This window comes from Mercenaria mercenaria, chromosome 6 (assembly GCF_021730395.1).
Source record: "Mercenaria mercenaria strain notata chromosome 6, MADL_Memer_1, whole genome shotgun sequence".
NCBI classification, from domain to species: domain Eukaryota; kingdom Metazoa; phylum Mollusca; class Bivalvia; order Venerida; family Veneridae; genus Mercenaria; species Mercenaria mercenaria.
The window spans coordinates 3130911-3150182 of record NC_069366.1 but is presented as its reverse complement, the minus strand read 5'-3'; the positions used below and the strand labels follow the sequence as shown (position 1 = coordinate 3150182).

The 19272-nt window shown below is 36.0% G+C and overlaps 1 protein-coding gene across 2 annotated transcripts in view; it reads right to left on the bottom strand.

Moving 5' to 3' along the window:
- Positions 1-19272, bottom strand: part of LOC123549849 (carbohydrate sulfotransferase 15-like) — a 182417-nt gene that overhangs the window by 121756 nt on the left and 41389 nt on the right. For both annotated transcript variants that reach the window (XM_053544972.1, XM_045338289.2), the window contains one exon: positions 10552-10759. In XM_053544972.1, the coding sequence (XP_053400947.1) occupies positions 10552-10759 (208 nt within the window). The remainder of the gene's footprint in view (positions 1-10551; positions 10760-19272) is intronic.

The following is a 19272-nucleotide window of genomic DNA, read 5'->3' as shown; positions in this document are numbered from 1 at the left end:
AATTAGTTGTATAGGGAAAAAGTTGAATTCCTCTGAAACCACTTTTCTCAATACGTCTCACTAATTCATCGATAAAGACTAGGAACATGATTGGGGAAGCCAAACAGCCTTGTTTTAAGCCTACTGGACTATTGAAATAACCTGTCAAACATTCGTTTGTTCTAACACATGCTTGTACCGTTTTGTGCATACCGCTAATCGCGTCATATAGATTACCTTTTAAACCAGATTTCCCCAGTGCTTGCCAAGGTTTATGTCTATTTATATGGTCAAAACATTTCATAAAGTCAATAAATGCTACGTATAATTATTGAAAGCTGTTTATCAATAACTGAAGTATAAAATCTATCTATTGTGGAATAGCGTTCTCGAAAACCAGCTTGGGGTTCTTCTATTTTATGAAACATATTTACATAAGATGTCAATATTTTTGTTAATATGCGTATGCAAATTTTGCCAAATGTGTTTAAAAGAGATATACCTCTATAGTTTTAAGGAGCATTTACGTCCCCCTTTTTATGAATGGTAACTATAATCGCCTTACTCCATGATTCTGGAAAGAAACCGGTATCATACAGTGGCGCTTGCGATAAATTTCCGTAATTTCGGGAAAAGAGACGATATTCGTTAGGTAAGTGTTCATGAAACGATAACCGTGAAACGTGTAAATGAAATACGCATGCGCACCGTTAAACGAGAGCCGTGAAACGAGTGTTTACTGCGCCTGCGCAGCGAGAAAAGAAACGATAACCGTGAAAAATCTGAATCGTTTAATACAATAGAGACATTATCATTTATTACCATAACGGATTTATCTCCACCCCTTTATCCCATATTTAACGCAAGCTTCCTCACCCCCATACCCCACCCCGAAATTTATTATGTTCTTTTGTTTTGTTTTTTTGTTTTTGTTTTTTTTTTGTTTTGTTTTTCATTTATTTATTTATTTTTCAATATTTTTACATTCAGGCTGAGTAAAAATCGGAATTACTATTTCACAACAACAAAGAAATAAGTAATTAAAAAAGAAAACTGAAATAGAAAGCAGTGAAAACAGCAAAAAGTAAATATCCATATAAAAAAAAAAACATAGCCTTCTTTCGCATTTCACAAAATTGTTTGATTCCGAACACGCGTCATTACACTATCTTACACTAATTGACATGCGACCAATATCCGGTTCCAAAAAGTTCAAAGAGTAATACCGCCTTTGCGGTGTTTTGATCTACTTATAAAAGGTCCCCTAATTAGCACAAACTTGAACTGGTATGGACAATATGAGCAATATATCCTCAGGGTGAAAGGCGCTATCTATGAAAGTTATTATGGTCGGGCTACAACAGTGAATAGCCAGCAATCTAAAAACAATATCAGGAGCTGATTTTCTATGAAACATACCAAAAAAACCCGAAAAAGGTTTTATTATTATAAATTTTATTATTTTACCTTATAATATTAGTTAATTTAAATGTATATATACATGTTTATTTATAATGTTCTATAACACATAATTAAAAGGCCTTAAACTTTTTGATTATTTACAAACTTTTATATTGTTCTAATTGTAAACATATACATAATTTTAAGCCATATTAAGGCTAATTTTAGACTATAATTAAAAAAAAAACAAAAAAAAACAGGAGACATATTCTTGCAGACTCTTTATCTTTTCGGTAAAGATGGTCACCTGAATTTATCTAATTACTTTAAATATAATTCTAAAGTAAAATTTTAAACCTTTTGACATAATAAAAATCAGAACAAAATGTCAGTGTTTTCGTTTTTCGGCAAAGGCCGATTTTGATTTTACCAATTTTATTAAAGTTTTGTCAAATTTTATCAATTTTAACCAAATGCCATCAAGCTAGTCCCGCATTTGTAAAAAGATGTAAGGGACCTATGCTGGCATAAACAACATACAGAGCAGGGTAAAAGGTATATGGAAGAAGTCACTATAGGAAATTCCAGTAGTGAGGACGTACAGTAAACAAGCAGACGACGACAGGCAACCAAAAACTGGCAACAGGTAAACAGGCAAATTTTAGCTAAGAATTATACCACGAAATTTAGGAGTCCCGTACACAGGTAACGCGTGTAGAGCTTTTATTACCCAATAGATTTGCTTCAAACTTTCAACATCGATAAAGGATAGATATAGCTAGAATATCAAGGCATTTTCATTAAGATACAAACATTAAATTTGAACTTTCGGCTAGAAAAGGCAAAAAAAAAACAGAATAGAAAAATCTTTAATAATTAAAAAATGCCATCAATTTAAAAACAAACAGTAAAGCGAAATCGTTAACTATAATGCGAATAGTAAAGTACATGGAGTAACATATTTATCGATATGACATATAGGCGTGGCGTGTAATCTAAAAATAAACCTGGGTATAAAAATGTATCGGACGTAAATAAATTGTTGTTATAAAGGTGTTTTTAAAGTTTTAATATATTTTTAAGGTTTTATAGTTATTAAATACAGTAGTAGTGCATAGACTTAGTTCATGGGCAGTAGCAGTCTTTTTCTTGTGTGGCTTATGTGTAAGTCAGGAAGGCAACCACGGGGCTGTAGCCCTCTACAGACGGTAGGTTTTTGTTGTACAACACGTATTATCTCAAAGATGTACAATTCTGAAACTGTACATTTTTCACATACAGACAGTATTCCATTCCCACATAAATCACATAGATATACCTAGTTAACATAGTGCATCAGATACTGAAAAGAATGTAACCATTTTATTTCCCATGAATTTGATTACGCATGACACAAATGAGCCACGCCATGAGAAAACCAACATAGTGGCTTTGCGACCAGCATGGTTGCAGACCAGCGCGTGCATCCGCGCAGTCTAGTCAGGATCAATGATGTTTGCTTTCAAAGTATATTGCAATTAGAGAAACTGTTAGCGAACAGCATGGGCGGATGCTGGTCGGAAACGCACTATGTTGGTTTTCCCATGGCGCGGCTTAAATCATTTTACTTTTCAGTGTCATCCTTTTTCCATTATGCATTATCAGCATGATTAGGTATGTCAGAGAATGCAGATGCGTACAGAAAGCGTATCACATGGGACACTAGACTGTGTGGCCGAAACGTTATCACTTTATTGACGATCAATAATCTTGGCATATTGACATCGCCTTAACATTGCGTAAATCAGCAATTATTCTAAACTTCTAAACATTTTCATCAAATATCTATAAATACATGAGCCACATCATAAGGAAATCAACACAGTGGCTTTGCGACCATCATGGATCCAGACCAATCTGCGTAGACCGCGCAGTCTGGTCAGGATCCATGTTGTTCGCGAACGGTTTCTCTAATTGCGATAGGCTTTGAACGCGAACAGCATGGACAGCGGATGCGCAGGCTGGTCTGGATCCGTACTAGTCGCAAAGCCACTATGTTGAATTTCCCATGGCGCGGCTCACATAGTGCGACACTACTTTTTTCTTTAGTGTACTACGCTTCAAACTTGTTACATTAAAAATTCTAACCAGCAAATAACACACATACATATAGAGCAAAATCTATCGCGGGTTATTCTGCGTGCAAAGACGTTATCCGATCCAGGTGTGTATCACGGTCATAAAAAGTAGTAACCATTTTTTTCTAACACCGTTGATACTAGTGTGTCGTGTTAGAATCGAAATAATTTCTTAAGTGTGATTTATCGTAGAATAGCCCGAGTTTTTCGTTCTTATGTGAAACAATAAATCACTCAGACCTCGGGCCTTCATGGTATATTATTACGCGTAAGAACTCAAATCACGGGTTATTCTGCGACAGACCACGATTGAGAACTTCTTATTTCTTAACTATTAATTAACTAAAAATTGACTTTAACAAAAATATACTCCATGGAAATAGTATACACAGTCTTCGTTTTCACGGTGATTGTCAGGGGCGGAGGTAGTATATAGATTGGATGCGGGTTTGTTATCGTCTAATCTACCCGCCCGCTTAGCACAGTAGGTAGAGCGTCGGTCGAGGGGTCAAGAGTTCGATCCTTGGGCTGGGCGTATGTTCTCCGTGACTATTTAAAAAAGACATTGTGTCTGAAATCATTAGTCCTCCACCTCTGATTCATGTGGGGAAGATGACAGTTACTTGCTGAGAACAGGTTTGTACTGGTACAGAATCCATGAACACTGGTTAGGAATCTATATTGAAACTGTTCATCTTGTAAGCGAATGTAGATAACAAAAATGTAGATTTCGAAGCAACTTTCTTTTCCGATAAATTAATTTAAGAAATAGAAATGTGGGTTATTTGGAAAACGACTGGCCTGATTTTGTCGGCATGAACGTCTGAGACAAAAGAGAAGGAATAAAATAAACAACGGAAACATAAAAATCCATCTTGCTCTGGCATATCATTCGTTGAATGCATCCTCATTTTGAACTGTTTGTGTGAAAATAGAATATCATATCAAATTTACCTGTTGTTCTTCACTTTCAAATGATATGGTTACTTATGTCATATGTTGCACAGTCATATCTAATTGCACTTACCTTACAGAATATGCAGTCACACTGTTCCATGCTAATCCTTTGTGTATTTTATTGAAAAACATGTATAGTAAAAATCTAAAACACTTTACACCCATGGTATCAAAGCAAAATTATTTGAAGAAAGCACCTAAAGTAAATAGAGGCAGTCAACTGTTTAGAAGTCAAAGGTATAAAAAAAAAAGTGCGGAAAAAATTGTCGCGTGCAAATTTTATGTACTGGCAAATATCCTAATTAATGGTTATAATCGATAGGTGTGATAATCCAATCAAACTCAATCAAAACTAACATGTGTTTCTTAAATTGATCTTATCTGTAACCTGTCTTACGACCCATAGTTAAGAATGTTGTGTTATTTGGCTGAAATTGCATTTATTTTCTTTATGAGTTGTTTATGACTCATAAAAAATAATGAAATAAAGTGCAATAGTAAATATATGTCAGGTCATTTCTAATAACGATCAGCGAGTTTTATGCCTTGACTAATATTTTGTCTTTTTTCATTTAAAAACAGATTTTTTTCTATTTCTAGTTGATAAATGCAATATGAAGAAATACTTTAATAATACCCTATGATAAATATATCAGAAATCCTTTCCGATGTTCAGTCCTTTTCGATAAGAGTGTTTTATACGCTAGTGTATATGTAATATGTAATTCATTTAAAAATGAAGAAAGAAACTTTTTAAAATTTATTTTCTGTTTCAATTGTTAAGTGGAATATGAGGTAATAATTACATCAATTACAAAACAAACATGGCACCGAATCATATATTGTCATTTATTCATATAAAAACTGTAAGATCGATATTTCTTTCTTTCATAATTCGTTTTCTTTTTATATTAATATTTAGACTTATCCAGTATCTCATTATATCGGATGTAAAAAGTATACATTTTCGTCATTTCAAAGTAGAATAATAAGCAGCTTATTGTTTTTTTTGGTGATCGATCCACTGATTGGGAACGCCTACCGTACTTTTGATTGGCTGAATGATTCTTGATTAATGCTTCTCGTTTAGATATCATTTGATTGGACTATCACTGAGATAACCGGGAAACGAGAAACGTTGCAGAAGCGTTTCAACAGCGTTTACAAACGAGATTACACGGAAGTTTATCGCGAGCGCCACTGTACAACATCTTGCAGCTTAAGGTTAGAAGCAAGTCAATAGCGTTGATAAAAAATTCAGAAATAATGTTATCACTTCTCCCACTCGAACCGCGTTTAAGACCTCTAAGGCCTCTAAGAATCTCTTCGTCTGTTATTTCTGAATTGAATATCATAAATTCTATGTCATTAGATATCTCTTCAGGTAACAAAAGATCTTCCTCATTAATTTGCCTCCGTGGCAGAGTGGTTAAGGTCGCTGACTTCAAATAACTTGCCCCTCATCGATGTGGGTTCGAGCCTCACCCGGGGCGTTGAATTCTGCATGTGAGGAAGCCATCCAGCCGGCTAACGGAAGGTCGGAGGTTCTACCCAGGTGCCCGCTCGTGATGAAATAATGCACGGAGGGGCACCTGGGGTCTTCCTCCACCATCAAAAATGATAATAGGTAAGGGTAGATTTCTCGGAAGCAAAGAGCACCAAAAACACAGCCCCAGAGTTACGCATTTACGTAGTAGGCCCACAACAAAAGAAGCTGTAATGGAAAAATATTTCAGACGGGTTGCTTCAGTCATCCAACATGTATATATCAATATAAGCTAGATATTGATAAAGGGGAAGGAAATGGTAAGGGTTGAAATGGGGTCCGGGTGGGGGAGGAATCCGAAGGGAAAAGTTGAACGAGGACAAATATACAAGGGAATGCCATGTTCTTTAAAAAAAAGTCGCACTACAACGTAAACCACAATAGCGCAGACACTCATATACCAAAGGCTCAGGGTGAGCTATTGTGATCACTCACCGTCCGGCGTCTTTCGTCCGGCGTTCGTCCGTAAACGTTTACTTTAAACGACATCTCCTCATAAACCGCTAGGACAATTTCATCCACACTTCACAGTAATGTTCCTTGGGTGAAGTTCTTCAAAACTTGTTAAAAAACTTGAACTTTAAAAAAAAGTCGCACTACAACGTAAACCACAATAGCGCAGACACTCATATACCAAAGGCTCAGGGTGAGCTATTGTGATCACTCACCGTCCGGCGTCTTTCGTCCGGCGTTCGTCCGTAAACGTTTACTTTAAACGACATCTCCTCATAAACCGCTAGGACAATTTCATCCACACTTCACAGTAATGTTCCTTGGGTGAAGTTCTTCAAAACTTGTTAAAAAACTTGAACTTCATGCAGAACTCTGGTTGCCATGGCAATCGAAAAAAAAAGAAGAAAAATCTTCTTCTCAAAAACCAGAAGCCCTAGAGCGTAGATATTTGGTTTAAAACATTGCCTAGTAGACTTCTACCAAGTTTGTTCAAAACATGACCCAAGGGTTGAAACTGATCCCGCCCGAGTGGTCATATAATTTTACATAGGAATATCTAAAAAAAATCTTCCTCTCAAAAACCAGAACCCTACAGCTTAGATAATTGACAAGTAGCATTGCCCAGTAGACCTCTACAAAATTTGTTACCCGCCCGCTTAGCTCAGTAGGGAGAGCGTTGGTCTACGGATCGCGGGGTCGCGAGTTCGATCCCGGGGCGGGGCGTATGTTCTCCGTGACGATTTGATAAAAGACATTGTGTCTGAAATCATTCGTCCTCCACCTCTGATAATTCATGTGGGGAAGTTGGCAGTTACTTGCGGAGAACAGGTTTGTACTGGTACAGATCCAGGAACACTGGTTAGGTTAACTGCCCACCGTTACATGACTGAAATACTGTTGAAAAACGGCGTTAAACCCAAAACAAAAAAACAGACAAAATTTGTTCAAATCATGACCCCCGGGTCAAATTGTCTCCGCTCCAGGGGTCATTTGATTTAACATAGAAAAATCTTTAAACATTTTCTTAAAATAAACCGCAAGGCCTAGATCTTTGATATTTGAAGTAGCATTACCTAGTACACTTCTACAAAATTTGTTCAAATCATGACCCCGGGGTAAAATTGACCCTCCACCCAGCGGTAACTTAATTGTACATCGGAAAATGTTCAAAAAAAATATCTAAAAATAAACCAGAAGGCCTAGAGCTTAGATACTTGACACGTAGCATTGTCTAGAGGACCTCTACAAAAAATTTTCAAATCATGACCCACGGCGTCAAACTTGTCCCGCCACAGGGGTTACTTGATAGTACATAGGAAATCTTCTTCCGAAAATGTCTAGAAATAAACTAGTTTGTTTTCTTTGAGATAGAGCCTTGTAATTTGGATGACAAATACAGTTTTGCACACTGATCTGAATACTGATTTTCATTGACCGTGAATGTGACCTACTGGCCTACTTTCTTAATATTATAGCATCAGTTTGATATTTGAAACATGTAGTTCATATTACTCAGGTGAGCGATCTAGGGTCATCATGACTCTCTTGTTTATCTATTCTGACCCTAGCGGATGTAAACTGGAGAAAGTTCTGATTGAAGAGCAAGACGCTGGCAGCCAACGAGAAATTACTTAGGCAAGTAGAACGTTCCGACCCAGTGAACTGAATTATCCTGCACACGAGCCAGAGTTCCTCGCGCGGAAATGGAATAAATCGGAAATTTTCCATGATTATCTTTACTCCTTTACTGTTTTACTAGCAACAATCCGTTGACTTATGTTAGCAACTGCAGAGCTTGATGGCAGTGGTCATATGTGGGTTGCTGTTTTATCGGCTTTTATCTTCAATAAAGTCTACAAGTCTTGGAAACCTAATTCTGAACATGATGCATTAATTTGCAAGCCATTTTCTTTGAAGACGTCAATGCTTCAGGTGTTACTGCATCTTTTTTGCCCGCTGAATATTTGCCTGGTTACTCTGCTCTTCAAACGGCTGCTAAATATTTTCTGCCACCAATCGATATAGTCAGCCCAACCAATTGGAAAAAGAGTCAGGCGAACGACATAACGTATTTAATATTATCGTCATCCTTAAATCTTTTACCGATAAATTACAGCGCTCATGGACTTGACACACATGTCAACAGACTACAAGAGAATTGTATTTACGCCTACAGTGTTGTTTATTATGAATCTGACAAAAATAACCAGCAGAATAAAGCCCTTTTGAGAAGTGGACCGTTTGCGACATTGTGTTGGTGACCTTTGTACACGTCAACGGCAATAACAAATTGGCTGACAAAAGGGAAAAAAACTCTTATCTTGTATCCTTTATGTATAATATGCAGTATACAAAGTTCAGTTAGAGGCCCACATCTTTTACTCCAATTCATTTCTGCTCCCTGTAAGTAATTTTTACCTGCAGCTATGCCGGTCAGTAAGGTCAGATCTAAATCTACCTGACACAAGACGTCCAGTACAATGGGGATTCTAGTTCCAACTCAGGCACCGATACTTATGGCATTCCTATGAGTAGATATCCACGCGTTGATCTTACACCTAGTCTTCCCACCAGCGTAGACCAGGTTTCACCTTTTATAGTTCGAACTCCCTCTCTGATTTATATTGTTCCAGATTCTCCTAGTTCTTACGTTGGATCAGAACTTTTCTGTTTTACTCAATCAGTCATTCAAAACACCAGTTTCAGTCATTATACCACATGTATCTTCACAGCCGTATTCTCCTCAAACAAGACAAAGACGCCAGAAGCGCTGACCAGAACGCTCATGGAGATTTGGTTAATGACTACTCAATTGACGCAATATGATTGTTTATTTAATATTTATTTTCATTTTATACGGCTGCTAAGATACTATTGTTTTATAACCTATGAATTTGGTGTTTTGCACCTTGAGAACATACAAGTATGCCATTTCAGTCATTGAAAACAGTTCCTAGGTACCAGTATTCTATAAATGTAGTTTGATTATATTGTGTTCTTATTTTGTAAAGTCTGTTACAGAAGTGAGATATAACATAACCCAATTTACAGTTTTCATTTTTATCAGCATAATACATTAGATGTTTCAAAGATGTTTACGATTCTGAAAGTTGTTTCCACTCAGATTACTCCGCTGCAATTTTGACAAAATTTTAATATTTTGCACTGATTTAATTAAATATCTAGCATTGTATCTATTGATTTTTTCTGTCATTTTAGCTTCCAGAATAAGGAAGACATTTTAACATTATGAGCCGTTTTTTCTCAAAGTCAAGTTTTACTCGTTGAGCTGTGATTTATTAAATGTTCATTTTTTTGTTTGTATGAATGAGGTCTTACAAAGCAAAGAATAACTTTTCAGACCTAATAAACTCCGAAGTAGTTGCAATCCTAAATTTGATTTTAAGACCATTATATTTCACAAATTTACTATAAACATTCCTGCGAGATAAACTATTAACATTTAAACGACAAATTAAGGATTATTAATTACAAGAGCAACGTCATAATACTGATAAAGTGTATTTGTCGTATAAATTGTGATACTGTTACTCTTATTCTTGTAGATACTGTCTTTTTATATCTATATAGAAGGGCATATTGGAAATAAGTTGTATGTATACTATGTACTATTGATATGTAAAATAAAGTTATTATTATTTAATTTATTAATAATATTGTTAAACATATCCAAATACGTTTCTCGTTCTTCGTTGAAGTTCAATTTTCTGATCAACATTCTAATATTTATAGAAAATGCAGATATGTTTCATGGAGATCAATACAATTGATCTACATGACTTTGCCATTTGCCAATGCACCTGTGTTTTTAGCTGCATTAGTTGCAAGCAAAACTAGTCATATTGTTCAGCTATTATGTGATGATAATTTAGCACATAGATGACAGATTCGAAAAATGATAAGAGGCATACCTCTATTTAGTCCGCTTTTAACGGACATATCGGAAACATATCTTTTATACAGTAAGAAATCTAACCACTGGGTTCAACGATGTTTAGCAGTAAATGCTTAAAACTAACATAGTGTATATATTATACAGACTACTTTAATATTTGATAGCAAGACTTAAAGATATACCTGTGGTGAATCTCAGTCGTGCAAGCCAGTGAGTCTCTTTCTTAACGTTTTGTGAAATAAGGGGATGTTTCAACAACCGTCGATGTAAGTCTGATGTCCCACATTTTTCTACGCCGACCAAAAAGTAATAGGGCAAACAAACGGTACAAACATTATTACCTAATATTTCTCTCCAGCACGGATTCTTGAAATTTGGTAGAAACCTTAGCTGAAAATAAAAAATAATAAAAGTCTATATGTGTCCGTCTTGATACATTAAAGCTAATGATATTTTAATGAAGTTCAGGTGTCGATTTAAGTAGTTTAAAATCTTTGCATTTTGGAGTAAAATCATTCAATTACTCAATTATTTAAGCAATCCGGTTATGTTAGGCATGAACATGAATTTATGTTACATTCATAGGATCTCAAAGATTGTTATTGAAACAAAAACTAATATATTTGACTAATGTCCTGTGGACATTCTAAAGGTTAATGGAGAACAGCAAATAATAGCCAGAGTAACACAACAAACGCTGGCCAGTACTCTCAAAAGAGACGGCATTTTCAATTTCTCAATAACATGATATAAATATAATAATTAAAATAATGGGTTGTAAATGCAGAAAGGAGAAAGAAGGATAAAAAACAACACTAGCAAACAAGAATCCATTCATGACAAATTGCATTACAGACTAAGTGTAAGAATAAAGTTGAAATTTAGGGCACCGTCTTGGAACGGACACTAGGTCTTCTTTCCAGTTTCCTTTTTATAGGTTACTGGCCGTTCCAAGGTGGTGCCCTTAGTTTCAACTTGTTTCCTGGCTGTCTTGTACTCTGTACGTTTGTTGTCTTGTTTGTTTTTTAGCGTTTCATTCCTCTTTTACCTCATTACCCCTAACGCCCCTATCCGTTTCCCTTGCAATTGCGCTCCCTAGTTTTAGCACCCCCTCCCCCTTTACTGAGTAAGTTTATGCATTTGTATCTTAGGTCATGCCCTACAGTGTTGTTATATCTTACTTGTCTGTTTATCTATGTTAGTTATGTGTGTGTGTGTGGGGGGGGGGGGTACACGAATGTCTGCGCTGCAGTAGTTTACGTTGTGGTGTAACTGTGACCCGTCTGTAATATCATTCAGTTACACGTTTTTTGTGGGACTACTTTGCAAACGCGTGGCTGTTTTGCTATCTGCTTCCTAGAAAACTATCCTTACCTGTTTTATCTTGTAAAACTGAATAAGTACTTCATACATAGCCCTAAATAATGCATGAATAACCCATTTGTGCATATTATTTATGTAGTTATGATGTATAGATAAGTATAAAATGTGTTTAAACTGAAAAACTAAAGAAGTATAAGTTTCAAATAAAATATACTTTCAGATCCTCAGCACTAATTCCATTGTGCATTGTATTGTCTATGTGTGATTGATATAAATGACTCATAGATAAATAATGTAAATTAAACTTTGTGCATAAACTGATGGTTTAAATGCCCTTTGATCATGTAATAAAGGCTGTAAACCAAGAAGAATAATAGCAGACTCGGTTTACAGTGTGTTGTTTACTTGTTAAAAATATGGTAAGTGCGAGGTTGGCATGCCCTAAACGCGTTTAAACCACCAGTTTCCTTAATTTATGTTACTGACCGTTCCAAGATTGTACCCCTATTTTCAACAGGTTGTTTTGTCTCTCTGGTATTATATTTTGTGTATGTTTTCTTGTTTGCTGTAAGCGTTTTTCCTCCGCCCCACACCCCCCCCCCCGCTTTGCCCTATCCTTTCCCTTCATTTATGCTATGTTTTTGCATCCCCTCCCCCATTACTTATAGTAAGTTTTCGTGGCTCCTCCTTGTTTAGGCAGCCGAATCCCAAGATAGCACTTGATTGTTTTTCCTACTTGTGTGGATGCATTTTGTATGCTTTTGAATCTATAACGGTGCCCTACTGTTTTCTTATGTGTTGCTTGTTCGTTTTTCTATGTTATTCAGTTGATCATCGTTGTGTATTTATCTTTGGTACATGAGTGTCTGCGCTACTTTAGGTTACGTTGTAGTGCTGCTGTTTTTAAAGAATATGACATTCCCTTTTATATTCGTCCTTGTTCAACTATTCCCTTCGGATTCCTACCCCTACACCTGACCCCATTTCGCCCCTTACCGTTTCCTTTCCCTTTATCAATATTTAGTTCATATTAGTATGTACTTGTTGGATGTTTGAAGCAACCCGTCTGAAATATTTTTCCATTACAGCTTATTTTTGTTGTGGGCCTATTATGCAAAATGTATGGCTCTGGGGCTGTGTTTTTGTTGTTATATAGACTGGCGAAGTACAGCCGAGGCATCGGGGACATACTTATATGGTAAAGCTACATATGATAGCATATAAGCGCTGAGCATCCAGGAGCCAGGGCAATCATATAGGATTTGAGAGGACAGAGTCCGAGCATCTATGCGATTGGACTCGTATGTTGTTGATGCAAAGACATTGTCTAATGGAAACTTCCAACAAAAAGACCAGTAAAGTATAGAGTCTCCAGCCTATAGGAGTTTGAGCTAATTGAAAATTGTTAGTTTGAAACAATTAGTGATTTGCCTGATCCCTGAATTTGTCTAGCTTATATTTAAAATCATTTACGAATCATTGGTACATAAATCATTTAGGCAAGGTAGCCAGAGGAAAATTCTATATATGAGATATTTGGTCTCACCAGCTCTACATTTAACAAAGGACATTCAACATTGTTTGACAGCTAATCTAAGACATAGTCACCTAAGCGATTGGACCCAAAACATTGTTCAAGATACTAAAATACAGAAAAGTGAAAACTTCACTGGTCGCTTAACACGTCAAAAATGAAAATGTTGCAGGCTCGGTTTGATTTTGCCTGTTCATGGACGGTAGTGGAAATGCATGCTACCATCCACGCCCTCTAGCCCCGGGTTGAGTAGAACTCAACATTTACACATGCTAAATGTACAAAAAACAATTTAGAGACATCCGCAGATGTATTCAAAACGGCGGTGAACATGGAACCTTCAATGATACACGTGTTGAAGCGTGTAATTACATGAAAAGAGGCGTTTGGTCCCAACATAAAGTAAATGGTTTGCTCCAAACAAGAAAACTATGGGCAGAACTAAACAATTTGAAATTTAGAAAGGGGATCTGAGGTTACGGACCCTGCGTATCACAGGAACTGTCAGAAGACAAAATTAAAAAGCAGGCACCATATCCAAGGGGTGATTAAACAATACCCAAGGCTGTGAAAGCGAGAGTATTTGTACCACCCAAGCCAAAATGGTCATGTTGAGAAACCAAACAGTATCATTAACACGACATAAAAGTCGTCCTGAGACATCCGCAGATGTGTCCTGATCCTGACAATTTGGGGGCTCGTCCGTGATTCATATCAAAGGAAGTATAGAGACTAGTGGTTTAAACATTTTGTTGGTGTACTAAAATGACCAGTGAATAAGGGAAGACTGAGCTTCATATATTTTAGTTTGTTAGATAGACTTCCATATTAACGTTTTAAAATGGACTACGATAATGGGATGGCGATGGGAGAACGAATGGACTTTACAGGTTCTGAGCTTAGTGATTACTGGTATGTCGACAGAAAAGAGAAGGAAATACTGAATGTGAGGAACGTATGTTCAGACGGGAAGACGAGAGACACAGACGAGATGAGGAAAGACGGTGTTATGATGATGAACAGCGTAGGTTTGAGGTTCACAAAGCAGAAAAGAAACAGATGTTAGAGCTTGAGCAAGCTGAGAAAAAAGGTTATTTGAGTCGGAGAGTTTAGAAAAAGGAAAGAGCTTTAAAAGAAGAAAGAACATAAAAGGATCAAGACTTAGCTTTGAAGGAACATGAGCTGCAAGTCCTTAAAATAAAAGCTGAAGCCGGAGATTTAGGAGCTGATAAGTGTGCTGAGCAGTTAAATATTAGAACATTGCGCCCAAGGCTACCGAAGTTTGAGGAAAGTAAGGGTGATATGGATGCATACCTAGAATGATTAAAGCGGTTTGCAAAAAGCCAGGGATGGGAAGAAGAAACATGGGCTGTAAGCTCAGCTCATTACTTACAGGAAAAGGCCTTGACGTATACACAAGAATGCCTCCAGACCAAGCCAATGACTATAATATTATGGCATAATATTGGAGAAAGCAGTTCTGTAGCGTTATCAGTTAACAGAAGAAGGTTTTAGATTGAAGTTCAAGGAATGCAAGCCAGAGCGTGGTGAAACTGTTTCAGTTTATGGCAAGGCTGGACAGGTATTTTAGTCGATGGACAGAAATGACAGAAATGACAGAAGTTGAAAATACGTTTGAAATGCTGAAAGACCTTATGATCAGAGAACAGTTCATCCTAACATGCTACACAGACCTTGCTTTGTTCTTAAAAGAAAGAGTTGCAAAATCGAGAGCTGAGATCACGCAGTTAGTAGAACAGTACATTGAAGCTCATGGCGGTACTATAACTTCAAACACGGTTTTGAAAAAAAAAATCCTCATCCAATAGGCCGCCGCAACGTCTCAGATGTTTCAGATCTTAGAAATCGACCAGAGAAAACTTGTGAGATAGCTAGTAAAAGTCTGAATGCAGCACAAGAAACGTACAAACACTATTATGACAAGCGTGCCAGAAACAGTAATTTGAAGATCGGGGATAAAGTACTATTACTTTTACCAACTGACCACAATAAGTTGATGCTCCAGTGGAAAGAACCTTATGGAGTAGTAGATGTGGTCAATAAAATGGATTATAAAGTAAAAGTCTGTGACAAAATAGGGCTTTACCATATTAATTTGCTTATAAAGTATAAGGAAGATAGGATATTTTTGCCGAAAGTATTTCAGTGATCGAAGCCGATGAAAGTACAGAGAGAGTAGTGTTTGATGACGAAAATTTGCTTGACCTTACCAGGATAGGAGGATCTGAAACATATAAATGTGTAAAAATCAACCCTCAGATATCCGAAGACCAAATCGCTCAAATCAAAACTCTTCTGGAACAGTATCAAGACATTTTCACAGAAAGTCCTGTGACTACAAATGTCGTAGAACATAAGGTCGAACTAACAACTATAGAACCTGTAAGAGTCATACAATACCCAATTCCATATGCAAAACGGGATGATGTTAACCAAGAGGTTCAAAACATGTTACAGGTTGATTTTATCGGGCCTGCCACTTCTGCATACAACTGCCCTATTATTATGGTGTAAAAAAGACAATACAAACAGATTTTGTATCGATTTCAGACGTTTGAATTCTGTATGGGAAATGTTGAAGATATCCAGTCAAACCTGTATGGGGATAAGTTCTTCACAAAATTAGAACTCAACAAAGGTTACTGATAGCTTCCTGTGGAAAAGCAATCTTGGCACTTGACAGCAACATATGAGGGAAGCTTTCAGTTCCGGAAAATGCCATTTGGTATGATCAATTCAGGTGCTACATTTAATAGAATGATGCGAAGATTATTGCCAGAAATGTAGAGTAGAAAGTTCGAGAATAATGAGATGGGCATTGTTTTTGCAGTGTTACACATTCAAGATAAAATTTATTAAAGGGACCGTAAATGTATGTGCTGATTATTTAAGCAGACAATAAAGAAAATTATATGTGTTAGATGTAAAAAATATTTAAAAATAAATCAGGAAATAGTAAAAAGATAAAGAGATTTGTTTAATAGTTAATCTACTTCTTTATGAAAAACCTAAAGCATTTTCTTGAGGAGGGGGCTATATCTATTTGTCAGAATAATTTGTATATTTGATATATTGATAACGTGACACATAAGCACAGATAGTGCTTGACTCCCTTTCCATGTAATCATTGCTATTACTATTGTTGAATTACTGTAAATAATAGACTTAGGGTCATTTGTGGCTTATTTGGTTTCATTATTTGAATAGCTGGATCCCAGCATCACACATTATGTCATATACAAAGGTTACAGGGAACCAGATATTTGATAGAGCAAGTATTCATTGTAAAACGATATGTTTAAATTTGGACCAATCAGAAACAAGTTCTAAAAATTGCACGTTTGCTGGGGTATAAATAGGTAGATGGATGACAGAGAGCTCTCGAGTTTTGAGTCGAGTGGTCGGATTGGTAGTTTCTTTGCTTTGTCTGCATGCACAAAAGCTTTGTACTCTCGTCTTGTCTCTTATGGCTTAGGGTTGGCTGTCTTTTCCATTTATTTTATTGTAGTTGTTTTCATTGCCTTGGATTATCCTCAGACCTGAAATTTAACCTTGTCTAGTTTATCTTTACTGGTTTTGGAAGCAGGTACCAATGAGGTTGATGAATACTCTGCTATGGGCCGTACGTTGCCTGTGTAGACTTGCAGAGGATCTTTGCATTTACTTCCAACTTGTTCCAGCAAGATTTTTTTCATAATGGCGAGATTTTAAGGGCCTCTCCTTTGACCATTAATATCAGATTTGACCTTGACTAGTTTTTCATTATTATTTCAAGAATGATATTATCTGTTTTATATACTTAAAAATGAATAATAATTAGTTAATAGCCTTGAAATACTCTCACAAATTAGTGAAAAACCATTGCAAAAATACTGTTGATTTTTGGCTAATTTTCACGCAAATTTGACTTTTGACCTTTGATAATAGGCTTGGCTTTGCCTTATTTGGATAAGACCTACATTCCTGAGCTTGCTTGACATGTATACATTAAAATAAATTGCTAAATAAAATTCTAATAGGCGCTAATTATTTTTGAACAAAGTAATGAGCAAGTATGCTACAATTTGATCTTTTGCACAATGACCCCTGACCTTTAATACCAGGTTCGACCTTGACTTATTTTCTCTTCCATAACATCGTCAGACATATATACAGTAAAATTAACAACGATCAGTTACTAAAATGACAAAACAAATACTTCTAAACAATAATATTATTGCAACATTTTACTCACATTTTTACCTTTGACCTTTGAAATTATGTTCGATCTTGAATGTTTTGAAATAATAATATGTACATACCAGACATCGCATACTTTTTACACATTAAAATGAACTGATATCGACAAAATATCATTAACAAGAAGAAAAGTTCAAGAGCTATTTTTTTTCAATTTTTACTTGAAAATGACCTTTGACCCTTAATATCACATTTGAACCTGTCTGATTTTAGACGATATCTTTATTACTGACATTGTGGGACATATATACATTACAATAAACCACGAAAAATTACAAATAATGATCAAACAGAGCTATATTTCAAACAGGAAGACATTCAATTTTCACACAAATTTGACCTTTGACCTTTGAAATATGCATTATCTTTGGCAGTTTTGGGGTTACTTTGCACTGCTGACTTTGCCTGACATACAGACGTTAAAACGAATTAACTTTAGTGACTAAGAACGTGAATACATATTAAAACGTTAGAAAAAGTAAATGTAACAATTTTCATATTTTTGCATGAAAATGAACTTTGACCTTCAATTATTAGGGTTGTACTTGACGTTTTGCAATAAGATTTGCATTTCTGATTTTTACTGATATGTACACATTACATCTATAAATCTGAGTGACACACTAATGTTTAAGAATAAAAATAAATTTCAAGTATGCCAATTTTTGCGATTTGTACAAAAATTTGACCTTTGACCTTAAATATCAAGTTTGCCCTTCATTTCGTTAGGATCAATTTATTTTTCAGACATTGGTTGACATATATGCATTTACTGACAATCATATAGCTACTGTAATTAAACAGTGAAAAAACTGGTAGACGTAAACTTTACCCTATCCTCTAAATTTTTACAAGTGAGGTTTACCTTCCCTATCACACACATAAGTGAACAAAATATAGATCTGCACGGCTTTGACACTTAAGAATGGGTTTTCTTACGTTTTGATTATTGCAACTTTCTTCTATATGGGATTCCAAAACAGTCAATGAACATACAACAATATGTCAAAAATATCGTAACCCGAATATCTAGATACGACCATATAACACCTGTGCTGCGTGAACTCAGTTGGCTTCCTGTGCAGTGTAGGGTAGAATACAAAATTCAAACAAATACTTATAAGTCACTCGATCAATCACCAGTTTATGTTTTAAACATGTTACAAATATATAAACCATCCAGAAATCTGAGATCGCAGAATAATGCGTTCAAACCAGTTGTGCCCAAATGTAGGACAGTGCGATTTGGTGACAGCAGCTTTCAGACAGCAGCTGCGAGGTTATGTAATGCCCTCCCATTTGGTATAAGAGAGTGCAAGACCTTGCAAAATTGCAAAACAGCGCTAAAGAGGCATTATTTCATACAATTCTTTTGGGAATTAATCTCAATTATTACCTGGTAAAATAATGTAGGTACTTTGCCGGCCAATCAAATACTGTCAGAATATTTGTATATTTAATATATTGATAACATGACACATAAGCACAGATAGAGTTTGAATCCGTTTTCAGGTTGTCGTTGCTATAATTATTGTTGAATTGCTGTAATTGATAGAATTTGGATCATTTGTGGGTGATTAAGGTTCATTATATGGATAGTTTGGTCCCAGCATCACACATAAAGTCATATACAAAAGTTAATGGGAACCAGATAGAGCAAGTACTCGTTGTAAAACGCTTTGTTTTAACTTGGACCAATCAGAAACAAGTTCTAAAAGTAGCACGTCTGCTGGGGTATAAATAGGTAGATGGATGACAGAGAGCTCATTTGGTATCCAGCGGTTTA